At 38.7% G+C, this 23269-nt stretch overlaps 1 protein-coding gene across 3 annotated transcripts in view; it reads right to left on the bottom strand.

Annotated features, from left to right (window-relative positions):
* The window catches only part of dzip1 (DAZ interacting zinc finger protein 1), a 30421-nt gene extending 11816 nt beyond the window's left edge, over nucleotides 1–18605 (bottom strand). For 2 of the 3 annotated variants that reach the window (XM_026945604.3, XM_053227715.1), the window contains exons 1-12: nucleotides 18534–18605; nucleotides 17589–17693; nucleotides 16777–17358; nucleotides 15285–15369; nucleotides 12623–12753; nucleotides 9494–9652; nucleotides 8989–9126; nucleotides 5690–5752; nucleotides 5454–5582; nucleotides 4854–4893; nucleotides 4705–4758; nucleotides 597–656 (exon numbers count right to left, since the gene is read on the bottom strand). In XM_026945604.3, coding sequence (XP_026801405.3) covers nucleotides 597–656; nucleotides 4705–4758; nucleotides 4854–4893; nucleotides 5454–5582; nucleotides 5690–5752; nucleotides 8989–9126; nucleotides 9494–9652; nucleotides 12623–12753; nucleotides 15285–15369; nucleotides 16777–17358; nucleotides 17589–17591 — 1444 coding nt within the window. In that variant the 5' untranslated portion in view covers nucleotides 17592–17693; nucleotides 18534–18605. The remainder of the gene's footprint in view (nucleotides 1–596; nucleotides 657–4704; nucleotides 4759–4853; nucleotides 4894–5453; nucleotides 5583–5689; nucleotides 5753–8988; nucleotides 9127–9493; nucleotides 9653–12622; nucleotides 12754–15284; nucleotides 15370–16776; nucleotides 17359–17588; nucleotides 17694–18533) is intronic. The other variant, XM_053227713.1, reaches the window with a different exon arrangement.
* Between the last annotated feature and the right edge of the window lie 4664 nt (nucleotides 18606–23269).

Below are 23269 nucleotides of genomic sequence, written 5' to 3'. Positions count from 1 at the left end.
TGCATCTCTCTTTCCTGATTATAGCTTGAACTAACTGGTACATGCTCAATGACTGGACAAGACAGACCAGAAAGAAAGACATGCTGCTTCTCAATTCGCCTACTTATACTATGCACTAAAAGTTGTTTTGCAAATGAGTATGCATTACTGAGACATACTAACATGTCATGTAACAGAAGAGAATGTTGTTGCCTAGTTACGCACATTGCCACCATAAACATACTCCTCGCTGCATTTCAGCTTTTCTTCATTCATTATTCCTTATATATTTTATACAGTATAATTTAGATTTACCATTCCCTTGATTTATGTATCCATATTTTGCAGGTTGAATTTGGTGAAGCAAACTGTCACAATACTCCTCCTCCCTTGCACAAGAAGTTGTGGGCAACATTAGCTGAAAAAGTGTCCACGTATCCACACTTCGAAAATCTACCGGAAATAGTAGACCATCTGGGTATGATTTGGGACACACTAATTCTAAGCTCTGCTACTATTTAGGACGAATGGTAGGCGAATTGGGATGCCTCTATGGTATCCATGCAGAGTACGTGCATACATGCCAATGACATCTATGTGCCATCATTTGTTTTTACCTTTGTCCTCCTCTGAAAGCTCCACTATAGGATCCAATTTATAGACCAAGCTGGACTGCTCTAATAGCACATCACAAGGAGGCAAAGGATCAGACAAGGTTGGAGATTAAAGGTGGACTATTAGAAGCTGAAACCAGAACTTTTCCCTGAACCACTGAAGACTTTAGACATCATTAGCCAAATTGTATGCACCTGTTCATTTTTAAGTGGACATTTCCTCGCTTTCTGTAGTTCCCAAAGCATAAGTATTTTAAATATTTTACAGATTTAACACTAGTGTGATGAGTGGCATGAACATTTGAGCCCATTGTTAAAGGTTGATGGATATCCATATCATATCATATCCATCAGGTAAATCATACAAGAACACAGTGCCTAAAGTTTTACACTATTGATTACGGAAAGAGCCTTATTCATAAAAAGGGTTAAACTTAATTTAACTTAACGTAACTTAACGTAATTGGTCAATATAGAAGAAACAATAAAAATGGGGTGCTAGGCCTAAGACTATGAGTGATTCACAAAGAATTTTCAGCTGAAAGTGGCTGCTAAACCTGTGAAGTACAAGGAGATTTTAAACGAAAATCTGGCTGCCTCTGCCAAGAAGCTACAGCTGGGTCATGATTGGATCTTACAGCAGGACAATGATCAAAATATACATCCTAATTCACACAAAAATAGCTTAATGACTACAGATTCAATCTTTTACTCTGGCCATCACAGTCCCCTGACCTAAACCCTATGGAAAACCGATACAGCAAGCTGGAGAAAAGGATCACCAAGAAAGGACATAGGATTCTGGAGGATCTCGAGAGCTTCTATATCTGATATATGATCTCGGATTGCTTCCTGTCTATTCTCCAATCTCATTAGAGCATTACAGGAGAAGACCCAGTAATGTTATGTTTATGTTACTGTAATGTTGGCAAAGGGAAACTGTACAAAGTACTAAATGCAGGGGTGTCAATAATAGTGTCACATGAGTTTTTCCCCCTTACATTAACTTTCATTAACGTTTAGATTTCTCTCATATTTTCAGTGTGAAAATAAAGCTAATTAACCACAAAGACATTTTTTCATAACCTTTTTTTTAACCAACAATCTTTACTTTTCTGGTTGGAATTGAGATCCTTGTAACTGTCCATTATTTGTTTTTTCCAAATGTGAGAAGAGAAGAAAAGAAAAAAGGGAAAGGAAAAGAAAGAAAAGGAAAAAAAAAGCACATGTATTACAATGACAGACCTATGCAGAATCATAACATTAGTATGGTGGACATGAGATGAGATGAGCAGGTTTGCATTGGTTTTTCTACTGAGCTTGGAGGTATTTAGCAGTTGTGGGGGCATTTAACTTTGGGCTTTGGGGAAATTAAAGGTCAGAGGTATATTTATTTTTGCATTTGGGGCAAAAAGCAGTCAGGTATTACTTAAACTTGGGTTTGGGGAAATTAGAGATCATGGGAATATAATTTTTAGGGTTTGGTGCAATTAACAGGCAGGGTGATGCTTATTTCCAGGTTTGGGGCAATTACACTTTACAAAATGTATTTACACTCACCCAATGCTTTATTAGGAACACTATACTGATACTATACTTGGGCCTCCCTTGGCTTTCAAAACAGCCTCAATTCTTCATGGCATTGATTCCACAAGATGTTGGAAACATTCCTTTGAGATTCTGGTCCATGCTGACATGATTGCATCATGCAATTCCTCCAGAGTTTTTTCAGGTGCACTTTCATGCTACAAAATCTCCCGTTCTACCACAGGTCCCACAGGTGTTCAACTGGATTCAAATCTGGTGATTGGGAAGGCCACTGTAGAACACCGAACTCACTGTCATGTTCATGAAACCATTAGGAAATGGGTAAATTGAAGCCATAAAAGGATGCACATGGTCAGCAATAATATTCAAATAGGCTGTGGCATTCAAATTATTAAATTAAACTGATTGGTATTAATGAGCCCAAAGTGTGCCAAGAAAACATTCCTCACACCAGTACACTACCTTTACCAGCCTGGACTGTTGACAAGTCAGGGTGGGTCCATAGAGTCATGCTGCTGGCGCCAAATTCTGACCCTTCCATCTGTATGCCTCAGTAGAAATCGAGATTCATCAGACCAGGCTATGTTTTTCCAGTCTTCAACTGTCCAGTTTTAGTGAGCCTGTGGCCACTGCAGCCTCAGCTTTCTGTTCTCAGCTGCCAGAATTGGAATCAGACTAGCCATTCTCCATTGACTTCTCTCATCAACGAGGCATTTCCATCCACAGTACCACCACTCATCAGATGTTTTTTCTTTATTGCACCATTCTGAGTAAACTCGAGACTGTTGTGTGTGAAAATCCCAGGAGATCATCAGTTATAGAAATATTCAAACCAGTCCATCTAGCAACAACAATCATGCCATGGTCAAGCTTGACCATACTGATGGTTGATGTGAACATTACCTAAAGTTGCTGGCCCATATCTGCATGATTTTGTGCATTGCACTGCTGCTACATGACTGGCTGATTAGATGATTGCATGAATGCATAGTTGTACAGGTGTTCATAATAAAGTGCTCAGGCTTTTGGCTTTTGGGGCATTTAACAGTCATGATGTTTATTTTTGAGTTTTGAGAAATTAGCAGCAGTCAGGGTGGTATTTATATTTGTGTGTGGGGAAAATAGAGGTCATGTGGGTATTATTTCTGGGTTTGGGGCATTAAGCATTGAGGAGTACATTTATTTTTGGGTTTGGGTGTATTTAGCAGTCATGGGAGATTTCTGGGTTTGCGGCAGTTAGCAGTCAAGGCACAATTATATTTAAAATTTGGGGCTATTTTTAGGTTTTATGGCAATTAGCAGGCATAGTGATATTTATGGATGTGAGTAAATAGACAAAGGATTACTTTTGTTGGAGTTGTTACTGTCCCTCAGATTCTTGCTCTTGGCTGACAGGAGTGGAACTTGATGTGGTCTTCTGCTGTTGTAGCTCATCCACCTCAAGGTTTGACGTGTGATGCTTTGTGAGATTCTTTTCTGCTCACCACGGTTGTAAAGGGTGCTTATTTGAGTTACTATAGACTTCCTGTTAGCTCAAACCAGTCTGGTCATTCTCCTCCGATCTCTCTCATCAACAAGGTGTTTCATCCTTCAGATCCTCTGCTCACAGGATGGTTTTTTTTTTCCCCGCACAAAATAAATACTGTATAATGTAACTGTCCCAAACCCAAAAATTTTTGTCTTAAAAATTTTGGGTTGCTTTCAAAATATGCTTCAGGTCATTGTCCAGTGTCAAGCACTGTCTAATGATGTTCAAAGCTTTTAGCTGAATCTGAGCAGATAATATACACTTAAAAATTCATCTTGCTGCTATTGTCAGCTGTCACATCATCAATAAATCCAAGGGACCCAGTTCCACTATCGGCCATGTGGTAAACCCTCTGTACTTAATCTTGTGAAGTCTTCTCTTGATTGTTGACTTTGACACTAATATGCCTACGTCCTGTAAAGTGTTCTTGATCTGACCAACTGTTATGAAGGGGGTTTTCTTCACCAGGGAAGGAATTCTTCTGTCATCTACCATAGTTATTTTCCATGGTCTTCCGGGCCTTTTGGTGTTCCTGAGCTCACCGGTGCATTCTTTCTTTACCAAATAGTTGATTTTGCCGTACCTAATGTTTTTACTATTTCTCTGGTGGGTTTGTTTTGATACATCCGCCTAATGATGGCTTGCTTCACAGGCAGTAACAGCTCTTTGGACTTCATTTTCAGAGTTAACAGCAACAGAATCTAAACGCAAATGCCACACTTGAAATCAACTCTAGACCATTTATCTGCTTACTTTTATAAGGGGAATAAATTACAATTACCTTAAAAAGAGGGGGGACCACATATAAAAAGTGCTCTAATTCCTACACTGTTCACCCGATTTGGATTTAAATCCCTCAGATTAAAGGTGAAAGTCTGCACTTTGAGCTCATATTCATAACTCCAATATAGTATGGTAGACATCATCGTCAATGGACCTGAATGTATAGCGATGGATAACAAATAAATAACACAGTGGCTTTGTGGAAAAATTAGGGAGAAAGGAGGAAAGAAATCAAAATAAGAGGTGGCATACCACTGACCACCACTCTCGTTTTAGGTTCTGGAGCTGCTGCAACAGCTGGAAACTCTACAAGAAAATGAAAGACACTTTGTAAATCTCTGGGGCCAAAGTTAATTAGTAGTATTATAAATAAATGCACATATACAGAATGAGACTGTTACCTTCTTGTTGCATTGTTGACTTAGGTGAGAAATATTTTATCTGTAAAACACACACAATTCAACAGTTAAAACATTTTTGTTTTAAAATTTTAAATTGAGCAACCCAACAAATTCATAAGTGAAAGAAAGCATCTAAGTATGTAAACTACAGGGGCGGACAAATCATAAATCCATCAGCTAGCTCACCAAGTATGTGAATGCTTTAATGTGAATAATCCTATGTTTTGATTGGCTGAAAACTTAACAGGCTAGGCTAAAAAAAATAGTAGATGGTAGCTAATATGCGATTTTTTTTTCTCTGGATATTGAACAATTTGTCCACAGGGTAACTATAAATAAAAAAACAAATTGTATGGATGCATAAACTTCCTGTCCTGGGTGTCCAGGCTACTGATTCGTTCACTTCTGTACTATCTAAGGACAGGGAAAACAATAAAATGAAACTGAGACTGCTACACTTGAACAAGCTTCGAGAATACTGAAGCACGTGGAATCTAGTATAAAATAAAATGACCTTTCACTGCCTCATTGCAACTGAAAACAACACGAATTGTACCGCTGCTGGGAATCAATGACCTGATTTCCCTGAACTGCACACACCTGCATGTTTTGGGATGTGATGAGCTGCTGCTGCTCTTCCAGCCTGACTTCCAGTTCCTCCACCTGCCTCTCTAACCTTTTCTTCTCCTTGGAGACAGTGGAGTGCGTCTGTGCCAATGCTGTCTGGAGCTAAGCCATAAGCAAAGTGAAAACAAATGTTAAAAAGACAGACACTAGACTGTAGATCATATTCAAACCTCGCCCGAACAAAATAGTAAGATAACTCTCAAACCTACCTGATTTTTCTCGCTCTCGTATTCTTCCTTTATTTTTTGCATTTTTGCTGCCCACTTGATTTCCTGAGAGAAAGAAATATCTTATTTCAATGAGAGACACTCTGTGAAATACATGTGCTTAACAGGGGATAGATATATTTAACAGTAATACACTAAATGGCCAAAAGTATGTGGACTCTGGACCATCACACCCATATACAGTCCCCTCTGAAAGTATTGGAACAGCAAGCTGCGTGACAAAGATGGAGAGGCAAGCACGCTGGTGCAATGGTCAGATTTAGGAAGGGGGGTCTGCGATCTCCGCTTCTGGGAATATTGCTGTCTAAAGTGCACTCAATTTGTAACAAGACTGACAAACTCGAAACCCTTGCAAGCACAAAAAGGGACTTTTCACTGACTTCCGTTTACTGCTTCATGGAGACGTGGTTGAAAGACGCGATTACAACTGAGTCTACCATTTCTGCTAAAGGTGCAATATTTGTATATTAGGATGGTAACTGTGTTGTGTTGTCTATGATTTGTTTGTTGTAAACTGCGTTGAATGTATCATTTTGTGACCAACCACAAGAATGCAATGACAAAAAACCATAAGTCCTAGAAACATGAAACTTGGTCAATAGATAGTACTTGCTGCCACTACTCAGGCCAAATGATGGCGCCATAGCACAAGCGTTTACGTTCTGTTCTACATCGAGAACTGTAACTCATATACTCAAAGTTCCTTTTTCCTCTTATTCATCGGGTTTTCTTAAGCAAAAAAGCTTCAAGAACCTTTTAGCTCTACCCACTTAGAACCTTAGCTAATTTGCATAATACACAAAACCTACTTTTTCAAGCATGAGGTGCCTGAAATCGTATTGTTTTTGTTACAATTTTTCTTCTTCTTATTATTTTTCTCTGTTAAAACCGATCGTGCAGGCCAAACTGTAGGTCCCACAGACATTTAGTCAGCACATATTATTCCCTTCCGCTACTCAGACAAGAGAGATGAGCCGGATCAGGATAATCGTGGTGCTATAGCAAAGCGTTTTACATTTTGGCTCATATCTCAAATACCGCAAGTCCTACAGTGAAAATTCTTCTTGTTTCTTATTCCTTGGGTTCTCCTGAACGAAAGACTCAAGAACCATTTAATTCTGCCCACTTAGATTTTTTGCTAATTTGCATAATAATCAAAACCAACTTTTGAGAACTTGTCCTAGCATTGTTGTCCTATCTTCACAATTTTAGTGTCAAACTACTCAGCAGAGTGAGACCATCATTAATTATCAAAAACACATTGACATTTGTAAACAATATGGCCACCACAAGTCAATCAATTCTAATGAGGCAGAGCCTAATTTACTCAAACAGCTCTAACTCAAGACTGTTTGCATGGATTTGCACAAAACGTGAATATATATATATATATATATATATATATATATATATATATATATATATATCACACAGCACAAGATTCTGAGATCATCTGTAAAGTTTGGGGTGTGGTAATGGAGCGGAGCAAAAGTCAGATGACCGTGTCTCAACAACCGTACGTCTGATCAAGCTTAAACTTGGTATACTGCATCTCTGTGCTAATCTGAAAGTGGCCGCCATTGTCCAATCAGCTTTCAGCAGGCATTTGACAACGCAAACATTGACATATTGTCATGAAACTTGAAAATATGGTCCTCTAAGGACCTCCTATTAACTGATAGTCTCACTCGACTCTGGGGGGACGTTATTCATGTTTTTGCACTTAAAAACAAGCATATGTTTTGTAAAAAAAAAAAAAATAAGGGCACAAAGGAAACTTCTTTTATCCCAGGCTTTATCTCCTTACCCCTTAAAAATGAGCTTTTTGGCCCATATAGCTCTGCCCACTCGAGTATTTGATAATTTATAATTAATAATTTATAATTTTTAATAATTTAAAAATAAAAGAACAGGACGTCCTTCCAAATTTATAAAAGGACAAGACAAAATCTTACCCGGGAGGCTGCCAAGAGACCTACAGCAACATTGAAGTGACAACATTCTCTCGTATTGTTCACATGGCTGAGCTATGGGGTAGGCTGGCTAGATGGAAGCCCTTTCTCCAAAAAAAAAAACAAAACTAAGTCACCCCAAACCATGTGGCAAAATGTGTAATGGTCTGATGAGACCAATTCCAAAAGGTATAATAATTCCATAATTCCAAAAGGTATGTTTAGCACACAAAAAAGGACATCACTAAATGGTGGCACTAAGGCACAGAGTTTTTTTTTTTAGTCCATCTCTCATGAACATGTCCTACAAACAACTGTGTACACTGTAGTGTAGTGTAGTGTAATTATGTTGTATACTGTGTGCATGTGCATTATACTAAATATTCTGATAAATATTTATTAAAATATTTTAGCATTTCAAACCGTAATGAACAGTTGGCTTATTTAGTGCACATTATTTAGATGGATTTTCTTTAAAAACTGTGAGTGTTACAAAATGCTTTATCAAGAATGATGAATATAGAAAAAAATGTATTGTGATAACATATCGGCCAGCTCTATTATAAACTTCATTAGCCAAATGAAACGCCATTCCAATGCTCAGTGGGAAGTAGCACTTTCACAAAATTTAGAATTACCACAAATGCACAGGAAGCTGCCAGAAAGCTACAGCGGCGTTTATGTGGTGGTTCTAGCTAGAAACAATTAGCATGCCAGTCTTGATGTAACAAATTAGAGACTGAGAGCATGAAACGAAGCTTGTATGGCTACTGTGGTGCTAATGGACCTACAAAGATGCTAATGCGGCTAGGCTAACCTAGGATAACATTGTGTGCTTACCACATTGGGTGTGAAATGGGCTTTACAGTGCTTGTAAATTGGTACCTTGGTTAGCTAACAAAATGAGCTAACAAAGCTAGTTGCAAACAAGCCGTCTGTACCTTTAATATCATAGGAGACTTACGTTAGCGAACTCTGGTACCAAAGCTAACAAAGTGAGCTAAGCTAAAGAAGGTTTAAAAAATAACTAGGACATAGTGATGTTTTAGTGTTAATGCTTTGTAGATTTTATGTGTGATTTTATATGTTATGGATTTGTGAATGACAGCTGAAATAAAAGGTCGAGTCTAGATAAATAGCAAATCAAAAACTAGCTAGCTAATTAACTAATGCAGATGAACTTCACCACCATGGCAGATTGTGGGAGATGGGGTTTCATGTATATAGGCATGGATGGAAAGTGGAGTCAAGAAGTAAACTCATTTTTTTTCCCATCACTTAGTACCCATTAGAGCTCCAGTTCTACTCAGTGGCCTTTAAGAAGCTGACCTGTTGGTGGAGCTTCTGTTGGAGATGAGTAACCTCCTGCTTCTGTTTGTCTTCACTGCTCCGCACCGAACTTGCTTGTCCCTGCACAGGCTGCATGTTCTCCTGCATCTTACTGCTTTGCTGCAGCTTCAACACTTGCTAGAGGACAAAACGGAAATTAAATATTAACATTGTTTCACATCATTTGAGAGTACTTATTTTTGGTGGTCTAAAATGGAGATCCTATTTTATACAATTATTTACATTATTGGTGTCATTCAATGGGCAAAGATTCAATCATAAAAAATTCATTAAAAACGTGATTTAAATTTTCCAATCAACTAGAGAAACAAATATGTTTTATATATGGGTGTCATGATCAGGTGTCCACATAGTTTTAGTCATATAGCGTATGTTTTTCTGTATTTTATTTATTTATATATGGTTATTTTTATTAAAGGGTGCCAATAATTCTCAGGTTAGGCATACATTAGTTTTATCATTTTAAACAGATATGAGAACTCACTTTCTCTAGGTTTCTGTTTTTCTGATGCATGGAGTCCATGTCTCTCTGACAGGCCTGCTTAACTTCATCAATTTTGCTGTTCATGCGCACACGCTCATTTTCCTTCCAGATTTCCAGCTGTTTCATAAAGTCAGCCTGCTTCTGAGTTAGATCCTTCTCCTGAATTACAGGGAATTAATATTGCTTAGATGAGAAGTTAAGCAATAGACGGATGACAATCTCGAATGTCATTCATGCGTCTCTTCATACAGGTTATAATAAAAATACATAGCAAGCACGGCACAACTTGTTTGGTCGACCATAAATATTTGCATTGTCATCTGCTTGCCAGCTCACGGTAGGCAGACTGCTATAGACAGACAGCATTATTCATGCTATAGCTTATTAAAGTTGAAGCCAAAACTTTGCATGCACCTTGGCTAAAGACATTCAACCTAATATTTTTCACAACTCCACATATATTTTGTCTGAATCAATGATGGTTTCTACTTCATTTCCTTAAGAGGTAATTTCCTAACAACAGGTAAAAGACTATTATTTAAGAAAGTCCAGAAAGGCCAAGCGTTATATTTGGAAATTGCTCCTAAGGAAGCAAGGCGCCGTAGCAAGAAGTCGCCCTCCAATTTCACTTGTTCTATGTTATGTCCTTCGAGGGCTCCTCCTATGCTTAGGAAATGTTTTTTTCTGACAGGAAGGGGCGATAACACGTGGACCATTATTACATGTAACTTCCTTTTGTCTTCATTACTTAATAAATTTTCACCTAATATATTTCCTATACTTCTACAACCTGGCTCTTGGCTGGTCTCCTGGTTCCTGCCTCTGACATCTGCAAGATTTACAACAGCTCTGGTGACCCAAATGGGACAATGACGACTTCCACCTCCTTCTACCTGCACTCCTGTGATGACCACACAGGTGAGTTAGTCATCCTGTAGAAGGAACATGCCAGGAAACGGAACCAGTATACTGAATTTTGACCCAATGTCCATTGGATGTTCACCGCGTGTCGGGGGGAAGTGTGGAAGTGTGTCTGCGAAAATCCACCACCAGCTCTTTGGTCTTGCTGCCATTGATCTGGAGGCAGTTCCGCTGGCACCAGACTAGAAAGTCCTGGATCAGTTCTCTGTGCTCTGCGTCATCCTCCCCAGTGATGAGGCCAACGGGTGCAGAGTCATCAGAGAACTTCTGCCTATGTGCAACTTGGTGCAACTGCACTCTGTCAGTTGTCTTATTCCTTATGAAAGAGTCACCACTGTGAAACTGAATGTATCCAGTGCGATCGAGGGTTTTCAATCTGACAGACAGTCGACAAATTCGGGGCAAAAGCGCTAGCATTTCTAGCGACGAGTGCCGCTGCTGTCATAAGCATAGGCACTGGGAGCATGTGTGATAGAGGAAACAGGCTGATCTTAAGCAGAGAGGCAAGAAATGTGCTCAAAATTCCAGTGTAGCTCAGCCACTCACAGAGTGGAGCCACCTCGCCAGAGGCGGCGGAGCAGGGAATACAAGTGCTACAGCGTGTCTCCTAATCCTCAGACTCTCTTCCTCCTCCCTCTCTTTTAAATTAGAAAATGTCTGCTCTGAGAGCTTATTAACAGCCGATCACACGTGAATTTAAATAAACAGGCTGTATGTAAACAACCTGATGAATGATTATGAATGCAAGTTTTTGCATCCTGATGCACAAGCTTTGCCTTTACCTACTGCTACGGATTTTTGATTCCTTTTAATGAGAACTTGGTCTGTCTGACTGGAGAGACTCACAACAGTCACAGAACTCTGTGTTTATCTTTCGGCCCCAAGTCTCTCACTCTCCCTCTGACAGCAGCTCCCATCTGATTCTCCTCACATTCTAAGGATGGACGCTGTCTCACAGTTACACATGCGACTAGATTCTGAGCAGATTTCAGGTAGCAGACACTACCATGTTAATGATTACTTCATCTTCTAACACTTATATTTGATGGTACACGGGGTTAGAAGAATATGACCTACCCTTATTTAGTATACTGGCCATTGATTACTGTTTATTTAAGATATTCAAGCTTGCTATAATGAACACTTTTAGAAGTGTTCAAAGGGGGGATTGTGGGACATTTGTAATATTGGTTTGGGTAAAAACAATATGAGCATTTCCTTTTTTCATAATGCTCATTTCAGTTTTACCCAAATCAACACGATCATGATGACTTGCATATTGTAACTGTATTGTAACTTGCATATTGTAATTATCACCCCGAAGAAACGCTAAGAAGACGCCCTCCATTTTTGTTTGGTCTCTCTTACTGTCCTTCAGGCTGGTTTTCCTGATATGAGGGCGTGAGGACATTTGGATTTGTACCTGAAGATGTTTGTTTTTAAAGCTGTGTGTTTTCAGAGACCCATCAGACCAGATCAGATACCATACATACTCTGGAGACACAGAAATCATTGATGATCAGATCATAATTATACATCACTTCCTTTTGTTTATTTCACTTTTTGTGCGCACTTATGGCCTATCCTTCTACACACGCCCTTACACAGCCAGAGGTGTGTTCCCAATTAACTCCTAATTATGATACCTGTTCAATCAGAAGATTCTAAAAGGCATTGCATCAATTTCTGGAATCTTCCAGACTGTATAAAGAAACAGTCAACTCGGTGTATATAAACTTTTGACCCACTAGAATTCTGACATGGTGAATTAAAGCTCAAATAAATCTTTGTCTAATCAATTGTTTTATATTTTCCTCTGATGTGAACAAAGTAGATGCCCTAATTGAATTGTCCAAAGAAATGTATAGTAACATGACATGTGTGGTTTTGTAAAACTGAGATTGAATATCTTTAGATTAGGTGCACGTAAACTTTTGAACTGTATAACACAGCGCTGATGAATTCTCAAATCTGATTGGTCAGAAGGTGACGATTAATTTCCTACAACAGCATGGCACAGAAACTCTTTTCCCACAGGATACCATGGAATCTTTACCAACCCTACTATACAGATGTCCTGATCGCCTCCCATGTACACATATTTAAAAAACATGGAGTCAGTCAGTAAGACTGGTCTTTGGCAAGACACAATGACAACAGGGAATAAACCAACACAGTGAGAATATACAAAGCAGGCTACGGTCTGACCTGTTTGGTATTGTAATCCTTTTGCTGGGTCTCCATTTCAGATTTAGCCAGGGTTAGCTGATCCTGCAGCCTGATGATCTCTTCTTGTAGCTTTTTTGTCTGAAGATCCTTCTGATTATCAGCGATCAGTTCTAAGACAGAGAAATAGCGAAAACATTTTGAATGCAGTCAATGGCTATTAGTGATGCATGATGTGACAAAATGTATTTCATTATTGAATTTACATCATCGCTATAAACTAAACGTTACAAGGATCATTTTTACTTTTCTATCCCTGACCAAATTCAATGTTAATCATAACGAATATCAGTTGCATGCATGTCAAAATATATTTTTGCACCGAACATTTTATATTCTATTACATTCTGGTTTAATTGAATTTTTGCTTATGTTAAATAATAGTACAAAGCAATTTTAAATATTGTGAAACATTGTGAAAGTGTACTTGCGTACCAAAGTAGGGCTGCACAATACAACACTGGCCTTTGCAATACTGATTTCACAGAACCAGTCATTGCAAATGATTGAAAATTGTGTTTTATGTGAATTTTGACCAACAAAGAATCACTCTGAGTTTTCACAAATCATGGCATTGGGCCAAAAAAAAAAGCAATTAGTTTGATGATGTGTATCATAGCTTTCTTGACACAAAGTATCCGCACTGAAAGCTCGTAGATTGGATGCTTACAGGTACAGTCACGGGAAAAAGAAAGTACACCCTCCTTCAATGTTTTTATTTATCAGGGCCTAAATATCTGTGTGGTCCTCACAAACTTCTATAAAGAAACAAATAACCTCGGGTGACCAAAAAAAACCCACATTTCAATATGTAGTCACTTTTTCCCAAAAAGTAAACCAACATTCAGAAACCATGTGGGGGGGAAAAAGTAAGTACACCCTCTAAATCAGTAACATGTAGAACACCTTTAGTAACAATAACGAAATAAATTTGTCTCTCAAAGTCTCTCACTTTGTTTTAGAGAAATTTTGGCCCACTCTTCTTTACAACATTACTTCAAGTTCACTGACGTTTGAAGGCATTTGTTTATACACAGCTCTCTTAAGATCACTGTCCTTGGGATCATTGTCCTGTTGCGTGACCCAATTTCAGCCCAGCTTAAGCTGCTGGACAGATGGCCTCACAATTGTCTCAAGAATATTCTGGTATAAAGTGGAGTTCATCGTTGTCTCAGTGACTGCAAGTTTCCCAGGTCCTGTGGCTGCAAAAACAAGCCCAAATCATCACCCCTTCCTCCACCACCATGCCTGACAGTTGGTATGAGGAGTTTGTGGTAATATGCTGTGCGTGGCTTTTGCCAAACATGGTGCTGTGCTTGGTGACCAAACATCTCCACCTTGGTCTCATCAGTCCAAAGGATATTGTTCCAGAACTTTTGTGGTTTGTTCAGAGGCAAATTTACAAAGTCATGATGTCATATTCTTTTGGTAGAGAAGGAGCTTTTTTCTTAGCCCTCCCTTCCATGAAAGCCAAACCTGTTCAGTCTTTTTCTGATTGTGCGGTCATAAACAAACATTAATGTGCTTACAGAGACCTCTAGATCACATGATGCAGCTCTTGGGTTTTTTCTTTATATCTCTGAGCATTAAACAGTCTGACCTTGGACTGAATTTGCTGGGATGCCCACTCCTGGAAAGATTGGCAACTGTCTTGAAGGCTCTGCATTTGTAAACAATCCTTCACATGGTAAAATGATGATTTTCAAATTGTTTGGAGATGGCCTTATAACTCTTCTCAGATGGATAAGCTGCAAGAATTGCTTCTCTGAGGTCACGGCTGATGTACTTTCTTCTGGGCATGATGTGGATACACACTTGAGTGCTCCAGAACACCAAACTTTTATAGAAGTAGTCATACTTGTTAATGATTAACTAATCATGTACATTTCATTAGTAACACCTGGCTGCTAATTACTCTCTCAATGATTACAGAAGTGGGAAGGACACATTTGTTTTTCCCCAGCTAGTTTCTGAATGGTTTACTTTTTGGGAAAAAATGACTACATATTGAAATCTGTTGAAATCTGTTGTGCTCCTACAATGCGGATGGCTTTCGTATTGTGTGAAGTTGGAGCAAGTCTAACGCTGTCTAGGCGAGGTTTGCAGTAATGTTGCTGTGAAACAATGTGTAATGGAAGGCTTAAATGCTTTGTCTGTGACCTGAGGGAATATCCAACAAAAAAAAAAACTACATGGTCCTAACTATAATTTTGACATCCTGCCCTAAAATAAACCTACCACACACGTGAATTATGGTCCTTCACAATTGTGTGACCGCTGTTTACAGCCAACCAGATATGTCCTAGGAACAGCAATGTCACTTCCTGCTCTCATGAATATTCATTTGAAATGATCTAGAAACACAATATACTATTTTTAAGTAATATTTTCAAACCAGTCCATCTGGTACCAACATCCATGCCTCGGTTATCACACTTTCCCCCCATTCTGATGTTCGATGTGAACATTAACTGAAGCTCTTGACCTGTATCTACATGATTTTATGCACTGTGCTGCTGCCACATGATTGGCTGACTACATAAATGATTCGGTGTTTCTATTAAAGTGGACGGTGAGTGTATTTGCCTATATTGCCCACCCTTAGCACATGCTGTAAAGTTTGTGATATGCTACTGAAACTCACTAATGTCATGCTCCACAGGATGCCTGCGTTGCAGGTGACGTTGCAGGAATGAGATGTTCATGAAGGCTTTTTCACAATGTTGGCACTGAAAGTCAAAAAAAAAAAAAAAAACATTTGAAAAATTGTCAAAAGCATCACAGACAATAAATCCCAGGTAATGTTTTATAGTGTCAGGTGAACAAGCAATGTAGAGATGACACCCAGAATTAGTATCAGGTCAATAGCCCCAGAAAATGCTGATACTGGAGACAAAATAGAAGGAAAAAAATTTGATCAATTTCTATAACAAATCTAGCATGAAATACCACAGACTTACTTGTAGCATAACGGCAAGTAGCTAGTAATTTAGCACTAATATACAAGAATAACGGTTCTTTTTCTTTTAATTGTGTACTTTTGCAATCAGATGCACTGTGCTATATAAACTGTGATATTGACATGAACTCTTTTGCTTGTAAGAGTTTATTTGAATAAAAAAAAAAAAAAGCTGTGGTTTTGTGTTTTATGTTGTTGGCTATAATTTTATCTTAAGTGAAGTTACTCATTTTAAAGCTTACTAGTTAAACTGGGTCACTGTGTCAGCTGATAGTCGAGGTTTTAATACTTGTAAGCGTTTGGAGAAAGAAAAAAAAAAAAGAAAAAGTGGTAGTGTAAAGCAGTAAGACAGTGTGACTGGGTCACAGCAAACACTCAGCAGTTCCATATAAGCAGGAGAATGTGAGGGGTTTTGCCATAGAAACATGGAGTAGTTTTTCCTCTTTCGCTAGTGAAGTGTATCAGCATTTCAAAGATCAGAAGAAAGAGTCTCGTGTTTAACTGTCTCTTAAGCTACACAGAGCAGTGACATTTAAACGCAGCTCTTAGCCAAGCCTTCCTAGCACCTAGCAACCACTCTCACACTCTCTCACACACACACACACACACACACACAGTACTTCTGGTTCATCATTAGGTAAAGACACAGACAAGCACAAAGAGCAAATGTGGCCACAATGCAAATGACAGTGGCAAACCTCTGATCTGAAGGAGTGCCTTTGTATCGGCTATTGCTCTTGAGGCTTGTGGATTGATGTCACTGTCACCACCAGACAAATTTTGCTCGCACTTAAATCACGAACACTGTCACAAGTTTGTGTCATAATTCTTAACCTCACCTGTTCATAATTCTTCAACCTCACCTGTTCCCACAGTTATTATTATTATTTATTTGTACCTGCCTGTGATATTTCCTAACAAACTTTCTATTTCTATTCCCCAAACATAAAAATATTAGTAATTTAAACCACAGAGATCAGGATCACGGAGTCATCAGTAAACTCAACTGCAGCTTTTTTTTGGTGGGTCCCACGTGGTCCCACTACTTCACCCTCCATTTTCCTCACACTCACCAGAACAGCAAAAGGCAACGCCAAGCTGTGAATGGGGGAGGGGAGTGATCAAATCACGAAAACGATTAAGAAAGGCTCACATCCCAGCATCAGTTTGGACCAACCTTATGGTAATTAGTTAGGCCTGCACTGATCATGGCTTGCTGAGAGGCAATAATCTTCTTCCGCTGCTTTAGCTCTTCTTTTAACAGCTTGGCGTCCTGGCTCTGCTTCTGCAGCTGCACCTGGAGATGCTGCTTCTCTCTGGTCTCGGTCTGAAGCTGCTGCTCAGCAGCCTGCAGGCTGAGAGTCAGGCAGTCCTGAGAGTGCAGCAGGTATTCAATTGTGAGTTGGGCTAGCCGGAAGAGCTTGAGGAGCGCCGGGTCCACTTGGCTCTGACAGTTCAGGCATCGCTCACCTTCTAAGCTGCAGAATGTCACCCCTGCGATGTGCTCCTGGAGCATCTGAAAGTCCAGCTCACTGGCCACCCGGTCCACATCGATTGCATTAATCCGACGCCAGTCCACACTCTCGCGACGGGTGCGAAACTTGAACGGAGGAGGAACGGAGGCTCCTGACATGGCCAAGCCGGGAGGTCTGATCTGCTGGTCTGAGGATGGCTGACACTCAGGGGAATTCATCAAAGATGTGGCATGAGCGCTGTGGGGCTCTGATGAAAACGGGTAGTAGACATTGCTGTAAAATGGCTGCGGAGCAAAAAGAAATGTACATATGTACATATAAATCAAAATATAATGAATGCCTGGTAAGGCTCAGGTACAGAGGAACAAATACAAAAGGCATCACGAGAGCGGTCACTATAGCAACAGCTACACCAATAAGGAAGTAGGAAGAGCGTTTCTTAACCAAAATAAAGGTTATTTTCAACCATCAACACTAGGTCACCTTATTTTGGGGCGTCGATCTCTGTCCTTACCATGCTGTATTCTGAAGAAGCTTCAGCAGCGGTTCCTCTGCGCGCTGAGTGACGTCCTGTCAGTCTCCATGGAAACAAAAGCGCGTGGCCCACATTGCTGACAAACTAGCATGAGAATTAGCAACATTCAGGTCTCTAATGTAAACAAAGCATTAGCTTTAAACACACATTAGCTCGAAATTATTGTTGAATTAACAGGCTGGCAGCGTTTATCAGGCGTGAGACATAGTGCTGTGTTTATACATTTCCCTGACGTGATTCTTTACCTGTACATCCTAAACTTGCTGTTACATTGCAAAGCAATAACGGTTCCTTTAGCTAGCAACAGTTCAAATTAAACCAAACGCTGATTATATATATGTGTATGTGTGTAAAATAAACGAATTTGAACCTTGTTATTTATTTCGTGTTGTTTTTCGTGCATATTTTGAATTTGGAGCTTAGAAACTACTCATAAGCCTTGACCATGGTGTATATTTTCTTGTATTTGAGCCCACTGTTCAGTACAGAGCTAGCTAAGAGACTGCTAGCTCCTTCATCTTGACATCAAGTTGGGAAAAGTTGCTGAAGAAAAACAAAGACGCCGGCGGTTCGGGCAATTTTCAGAAGGTGTGAAGTCTTCAAAACAAACTAAAAATCATGCTAGGACTTAGCTTTACGTTTATATTCATACCAAACCAGATACTGTTACATTTACTAACGTTAAAAAAATACATCTTAGCAAAGGTTTTGACAAAAGCTAACTAACGTTCCCGAAGGAATGGCGAAGGAATTAGCCTTGGAGGGGGGAAAAAAGTCTTAAATACTTTTTGGGGAACAAGCACCGAATGAAAGAGCTCATTTCGATTCAAAAGCGGTAGGATTATGTAGCGAAAATGCTGTTAGAAAGACCAAAAACGACCAACAAACAAACAAACAAACACAAAAAAAACAAAAAAAGTGTACCTCTGTGAAGAGGGGAACTCGAGTTACCCTGGACGATGCGGGCGGCCGTGACGTAAGAGAGGAGGAGGAGGAGGAGGAACATTCCAGCCGCAGCAGCAGAGGGAATCAGCCAATCATGTGGCAGCAGTGCAATGCAAAAAAAAAAATCATGCATATACAGGTCAAGAGCTTCAGTTAATGTTCACATCAACCATCAGAATGAAGAAAAAGTGTGATCTCTGTGACTCTAATTGTGGCATGGTTGTTGGTACCAGATGGGCTGGTTTGAGTATTTCATAAACTGCTGATCTCCTGGGATTTTCACCCACAACAGTCTCTAGAGTTTACACAAAGTGATGCAAAAAACATACAGTGAGTGACAGTTCTGTAGGTGGAAATGCCTTGTTGATAAGAGACATCAGAAGAAAATGGACAGATTGGTTTGAGCTGCCAGGAAGGATATAGGAACTCATATAATCACTCTTTACATCCGTGGTGAGCAGAAAAGCATCTCAGCATGCACAAAACATCAAACCTTGAGGTGGATGGGCTACAACAGCGGAAGACCACATCGGGTTCCACTCCTGTCAGCCAAGAACAGGAATCTGAGGCTATCATGGACACAGGGTCACCCGAACTGGACAGTTGAAGATTAGAAAAAAAATAAATCACCTGTTTTTTTTTTCCCCACTCTTCAACTGTCAGGTTTCGGTGAGTCTGTGCCCATGATAGCCTTCCTTGTTTTTGCAAGTCTTCCCAAGTTGCAAATGAAGTCAGGTCTTGTTTCTTAACTTTAGGTCATGTTGTTAAATATAGTATATGACGTAATTTATCAAGTTAAGACTTATGTTGCTGAGCTATGTGCTCAATTCCTGTTTGGCCGCTTAGCCATCGAATTCGTTCGCATCTCACACATTAAAAAAATCTGATGAACAAGGCTTTGTAATGTTCTGACAACGCTGTTATCCAAATATCGTCATGATTGCACAAAGATTGTAGTAGAAGAAGCAAAAAGGTTTTTTCCAAATTTCAAAATGGCGGAGTCCTGTTTGGCAAATTTCAAATTCTTCACATGAAGATCTCTCGGCACCTTCCTGGGAATCAAGAGAAAGAAGATTCTTGATTGCAGGTTGAGAGGTTATGAGTAAGTAATGAGTAGTTATACTAATTTGTGAATGATAGTGATTTAGACAAAACTTCCTGGAGTCCCTTAGGACAAGGTCATTTACTCATCTACAAAGGCTGGTCCAAAATCCATCACACCACAAAATCTGACAACTGGACAAAATTTTTTATTTTGTAAATTCAAAATGGCAGAAAATCCAATATGGATGAATATTGATTCAAGTGGAATTGCATTTCTGTGTTGTGGAGTTATTATAGTAAACATACTGTATGTCCACATTTGGTCTACTGGTGGCACTAGATGCTTTGAGTGGCATACACCAAAATTGCTGTGAAAGTAACTGAGACTGTCCTCTATCACTGTATCACTCACTATCACTTCTCCCATGTGGAAATATTTAATAATAATAATAATAATAATAATAATGATAATAATGATAATAATAAGCGATCATAGGGGTCCAAGCACTTTTATTCAGCTTTATAGGCTCCTACTGTCATCTTGTGGTGCAATATGATATTGCACACTGAATGTTTAAGTAATTATAATATTATATGTATAACTTATTGTAATTTACATATCTTCACTATATGACTGAGACAACGTTTACTCAGTTTTTACACCAACATAGCAAAAACAACAAAAATAGCAAAAATAGAATATGTATTATTATTATTATTATTATTATTATTATTATTATTATAAGTAGTTGTAGTGGTAGTGTTAATATTCTATTTCCACATGGCAAAATAATTAGTAAAAATACAGCACCACCGACACAAAAGTTTCAACATAATGACAAGAAAGCTCACTGATAGTTAAATGTGCTACTACTGTAGCTTTGGATTAATCATTTTCATAAATTAACATCTGAAATGTGGAATAGAAAGAACAACAGAAATGCTTATTTATGCAGATTTATAACCTCATTCTTCCATCTTGTGGTGTAATATTATATTTTACATTGTATGTATTAAAATGGAACACAAATCTGTTTGACCTATAAACTATTTATGTTACTGGAGTGCCTACTGATGCAAATATATCAAAATTGGCATGACACGTTAGCAAGACATTTCAACAGATGTGGAAAAAAAAAATGTATGAATTCAGAATAGAATCAAAAGGTACTCTTTTAAAACATGATCCTCCACTGACTCCATTCTGGCTTTTGTCACATAGCCCATTTATTTTATTAAATCCACAGTCCATTAACATTATGAAAAACATGACTACAAATGGATTTTGTTGGCATTTCTTAATTTTATTGGTTGTTTTTACATGTAAAAAAATAAATCTTGACAATAGTCAGTTAAATATTGTATGTAAGGAAGTTAGTAAAGTAAAGTACGTATTGTATGTAAGTATGGCTTTAAATTTACTTTTAAAGAGGAAGTGCACTGGTGGTTCCTTGCTTGTTCCTTAGGTGGTTGTAAGAGCATTTCATCTCGATTAGATATATGGAATGTGAGAAAAATGTACTTGAACTTAATCACGCCCCCTGAACATAAACCTAATGTTCCATTGACAGCATTTGACAGATGCCCTTATCCAGAGGGACTTTATTTTTTATACAACTGAACAGTTGAGGGTTAAGGGCCTTACTCAGGGGCCCAGTAGTGACAGCTCAGTGATGCTGGGATTTGAACTCACAACCTTCTGATCAGAAGTCCAACATCTTAACCACTGAGCTACCACTGTTCAGGAATGGTTTGAGGAACATGACAAAGAGTTCAAGGTGGTGATTTGTCCTTCAAATTCCCCAGATCTCAATCCAATTGAGCATCTGTGGGATATGTTGGACAAACATGTCCGATCCATATCTCAAAAATCATTGGAATAGTTTTCAAAAGATGGGTTCACACTCTAATCAAATTATTTAAAAAAATGAGTGGGCAGGGCTAAATGTTCCAAAAAGCACATTTTTGTTGCATAAGCAACTAAATCAGGAGAAAAAAAGAATATTCCCTGTCCACCTTATTTTACACGAAATATGCTTGTTTATAAGTGAAAAAATGAATAGTGTCTCCCCAATGGCCAATTTGACAATGCAGCATTTTTTCGGGGTCGCTAGAGGGACCTACCATTTTAAATTTCATAATGATTGCTCATTTTTATTCTCATCAAAAGCCTGCTGAAATTTGATTGGCCAATGGCGGCCATGTTTTTTTTTTAAGTGACCAGGTCATCATTAACAAATCACCTACCAATTAGTATAAATTTAAAATGAAGAAATAAAAAGTTCTTCTTCAACTTAATTTGTTTGCACCAACTCTAAAAAATTGCCTTTTGGAACATTTGGCTCTGTGCATTAAAATTTGCAATAATTTGCATAACATGCGAAACCTACTTTTGGGAACTAGTCCTAAGATTTTTGGATCTTCACACATTTGATGTTAAACTACTCAGGATTGTGTGAATCACAATAATGCTCAAAATTAAAAGAGTTTTCCTCTCCTTATTATCATTTTTCTTCGCTAAAACTGATCGAGAAGACCAAACCATAGGTCCTACAGACCTGAAACTTGGTCGGTAAGACAGGGTTATCATTGAAATATTCCTACCAAATTTGGTAGTTAGGTCCCATATCCCACCCCTACTCAGGCAAATGAAATGACCCATACCCACCAAAAGGGGGTGCTACAGTAAATGAATTTAGCTTTTGGTTTACATCTTCACAACTGTAAAGAATAGAGTAAAACATCTTATATCAGCAGAATTCCCGAGTTCTCCTGCAACTTCTTGCCATATGCTTTACTTACTTTCGGTTGACATCCATTGTTATTTTTAATTTTCTGAAAAATCTTCTTTTTCAAACTCGTCCTAGATTGTTCATTTGCTCAGCATAAACTATGAAATGTAGCAAGCAGTTTGATGACAAACTCTTGACATTTTTGATTGGCCAAACCATGTGGCTACTACAAGTCAATGAAATTTTAGGCCATTGCATGTATGTACTAAAAAAGCTGTATCTTCTAATTGCAAAGTCAAATTTCTACAAACTTTACAATAACTGGTCAGTAGGACACTCTCTGGCAACCCCTCACATTTCATAACTATTTTCCATGGCGGGGGGGGGGGGGGGGGGGGGGGGGGGGGCGTGCTATGACAAGAAAATGCATATGTCTCTTCAACTGTCTGACCATACTAAGATAAAATTTGCTCCGCTTTTTCTTGGTCAAAGTTGAACATTTTATGTCGTTATTTATCTAATTAATACATTTGTCGAAGAAATGTAGCCTACCAAAAAACAGCAGACTTTTGTACCTGGTGTGTGTGTATACCATGAGGAAAAGAGAGAGATGGGAGTCTATGGACATGTTTGTTCTTAGCTGAACAGAATTTGAGTTTAACACCCTTGGTTTATATGATTATTAAACAGACAGCCATGTAAAACTTTGCATCAAATTCATAATTCCAGTCAGCATGTGTTTGAGGCATGATGCGCTCCTAGAATACAATGACTGTAGATTTTAATAATGGCAAGGTTAGATTTAAATGACTGTTTCTCAGACCATGAGTACTGCATTGTTGTGCTAATCTGTGAGTGGATTTCTACTGTTGACTAGGTTCCTTAAAAACACGGTGGCAATCAGCCAATCACACTGCAGCACACACTTTACAGTTTTAT

The sequence above is a fragment of the Pangasianodon hypophthalmus genome, chromosome 2 (genome assembly GCF_027358585.1).
Source record: "Pangasianodon hypophthalmus isolate fPanHyp1 chromosome 2, fPanHyp1.pri, whole genome shotgun sequence".
In the NCBI taxonomy this organism is placed as follows: domain Eukaryota; kingdom Metazoa; phylum Chordata; class Actinopteri; order Siluriformes; family Pangasiidae; genus Pangasianodon; species Pangasianodon hypophthalmus.
Note: the sequence above shows the minus strand (reverse complement) of the source record. Positions and strands in the feature narration are given on the sequence as shown.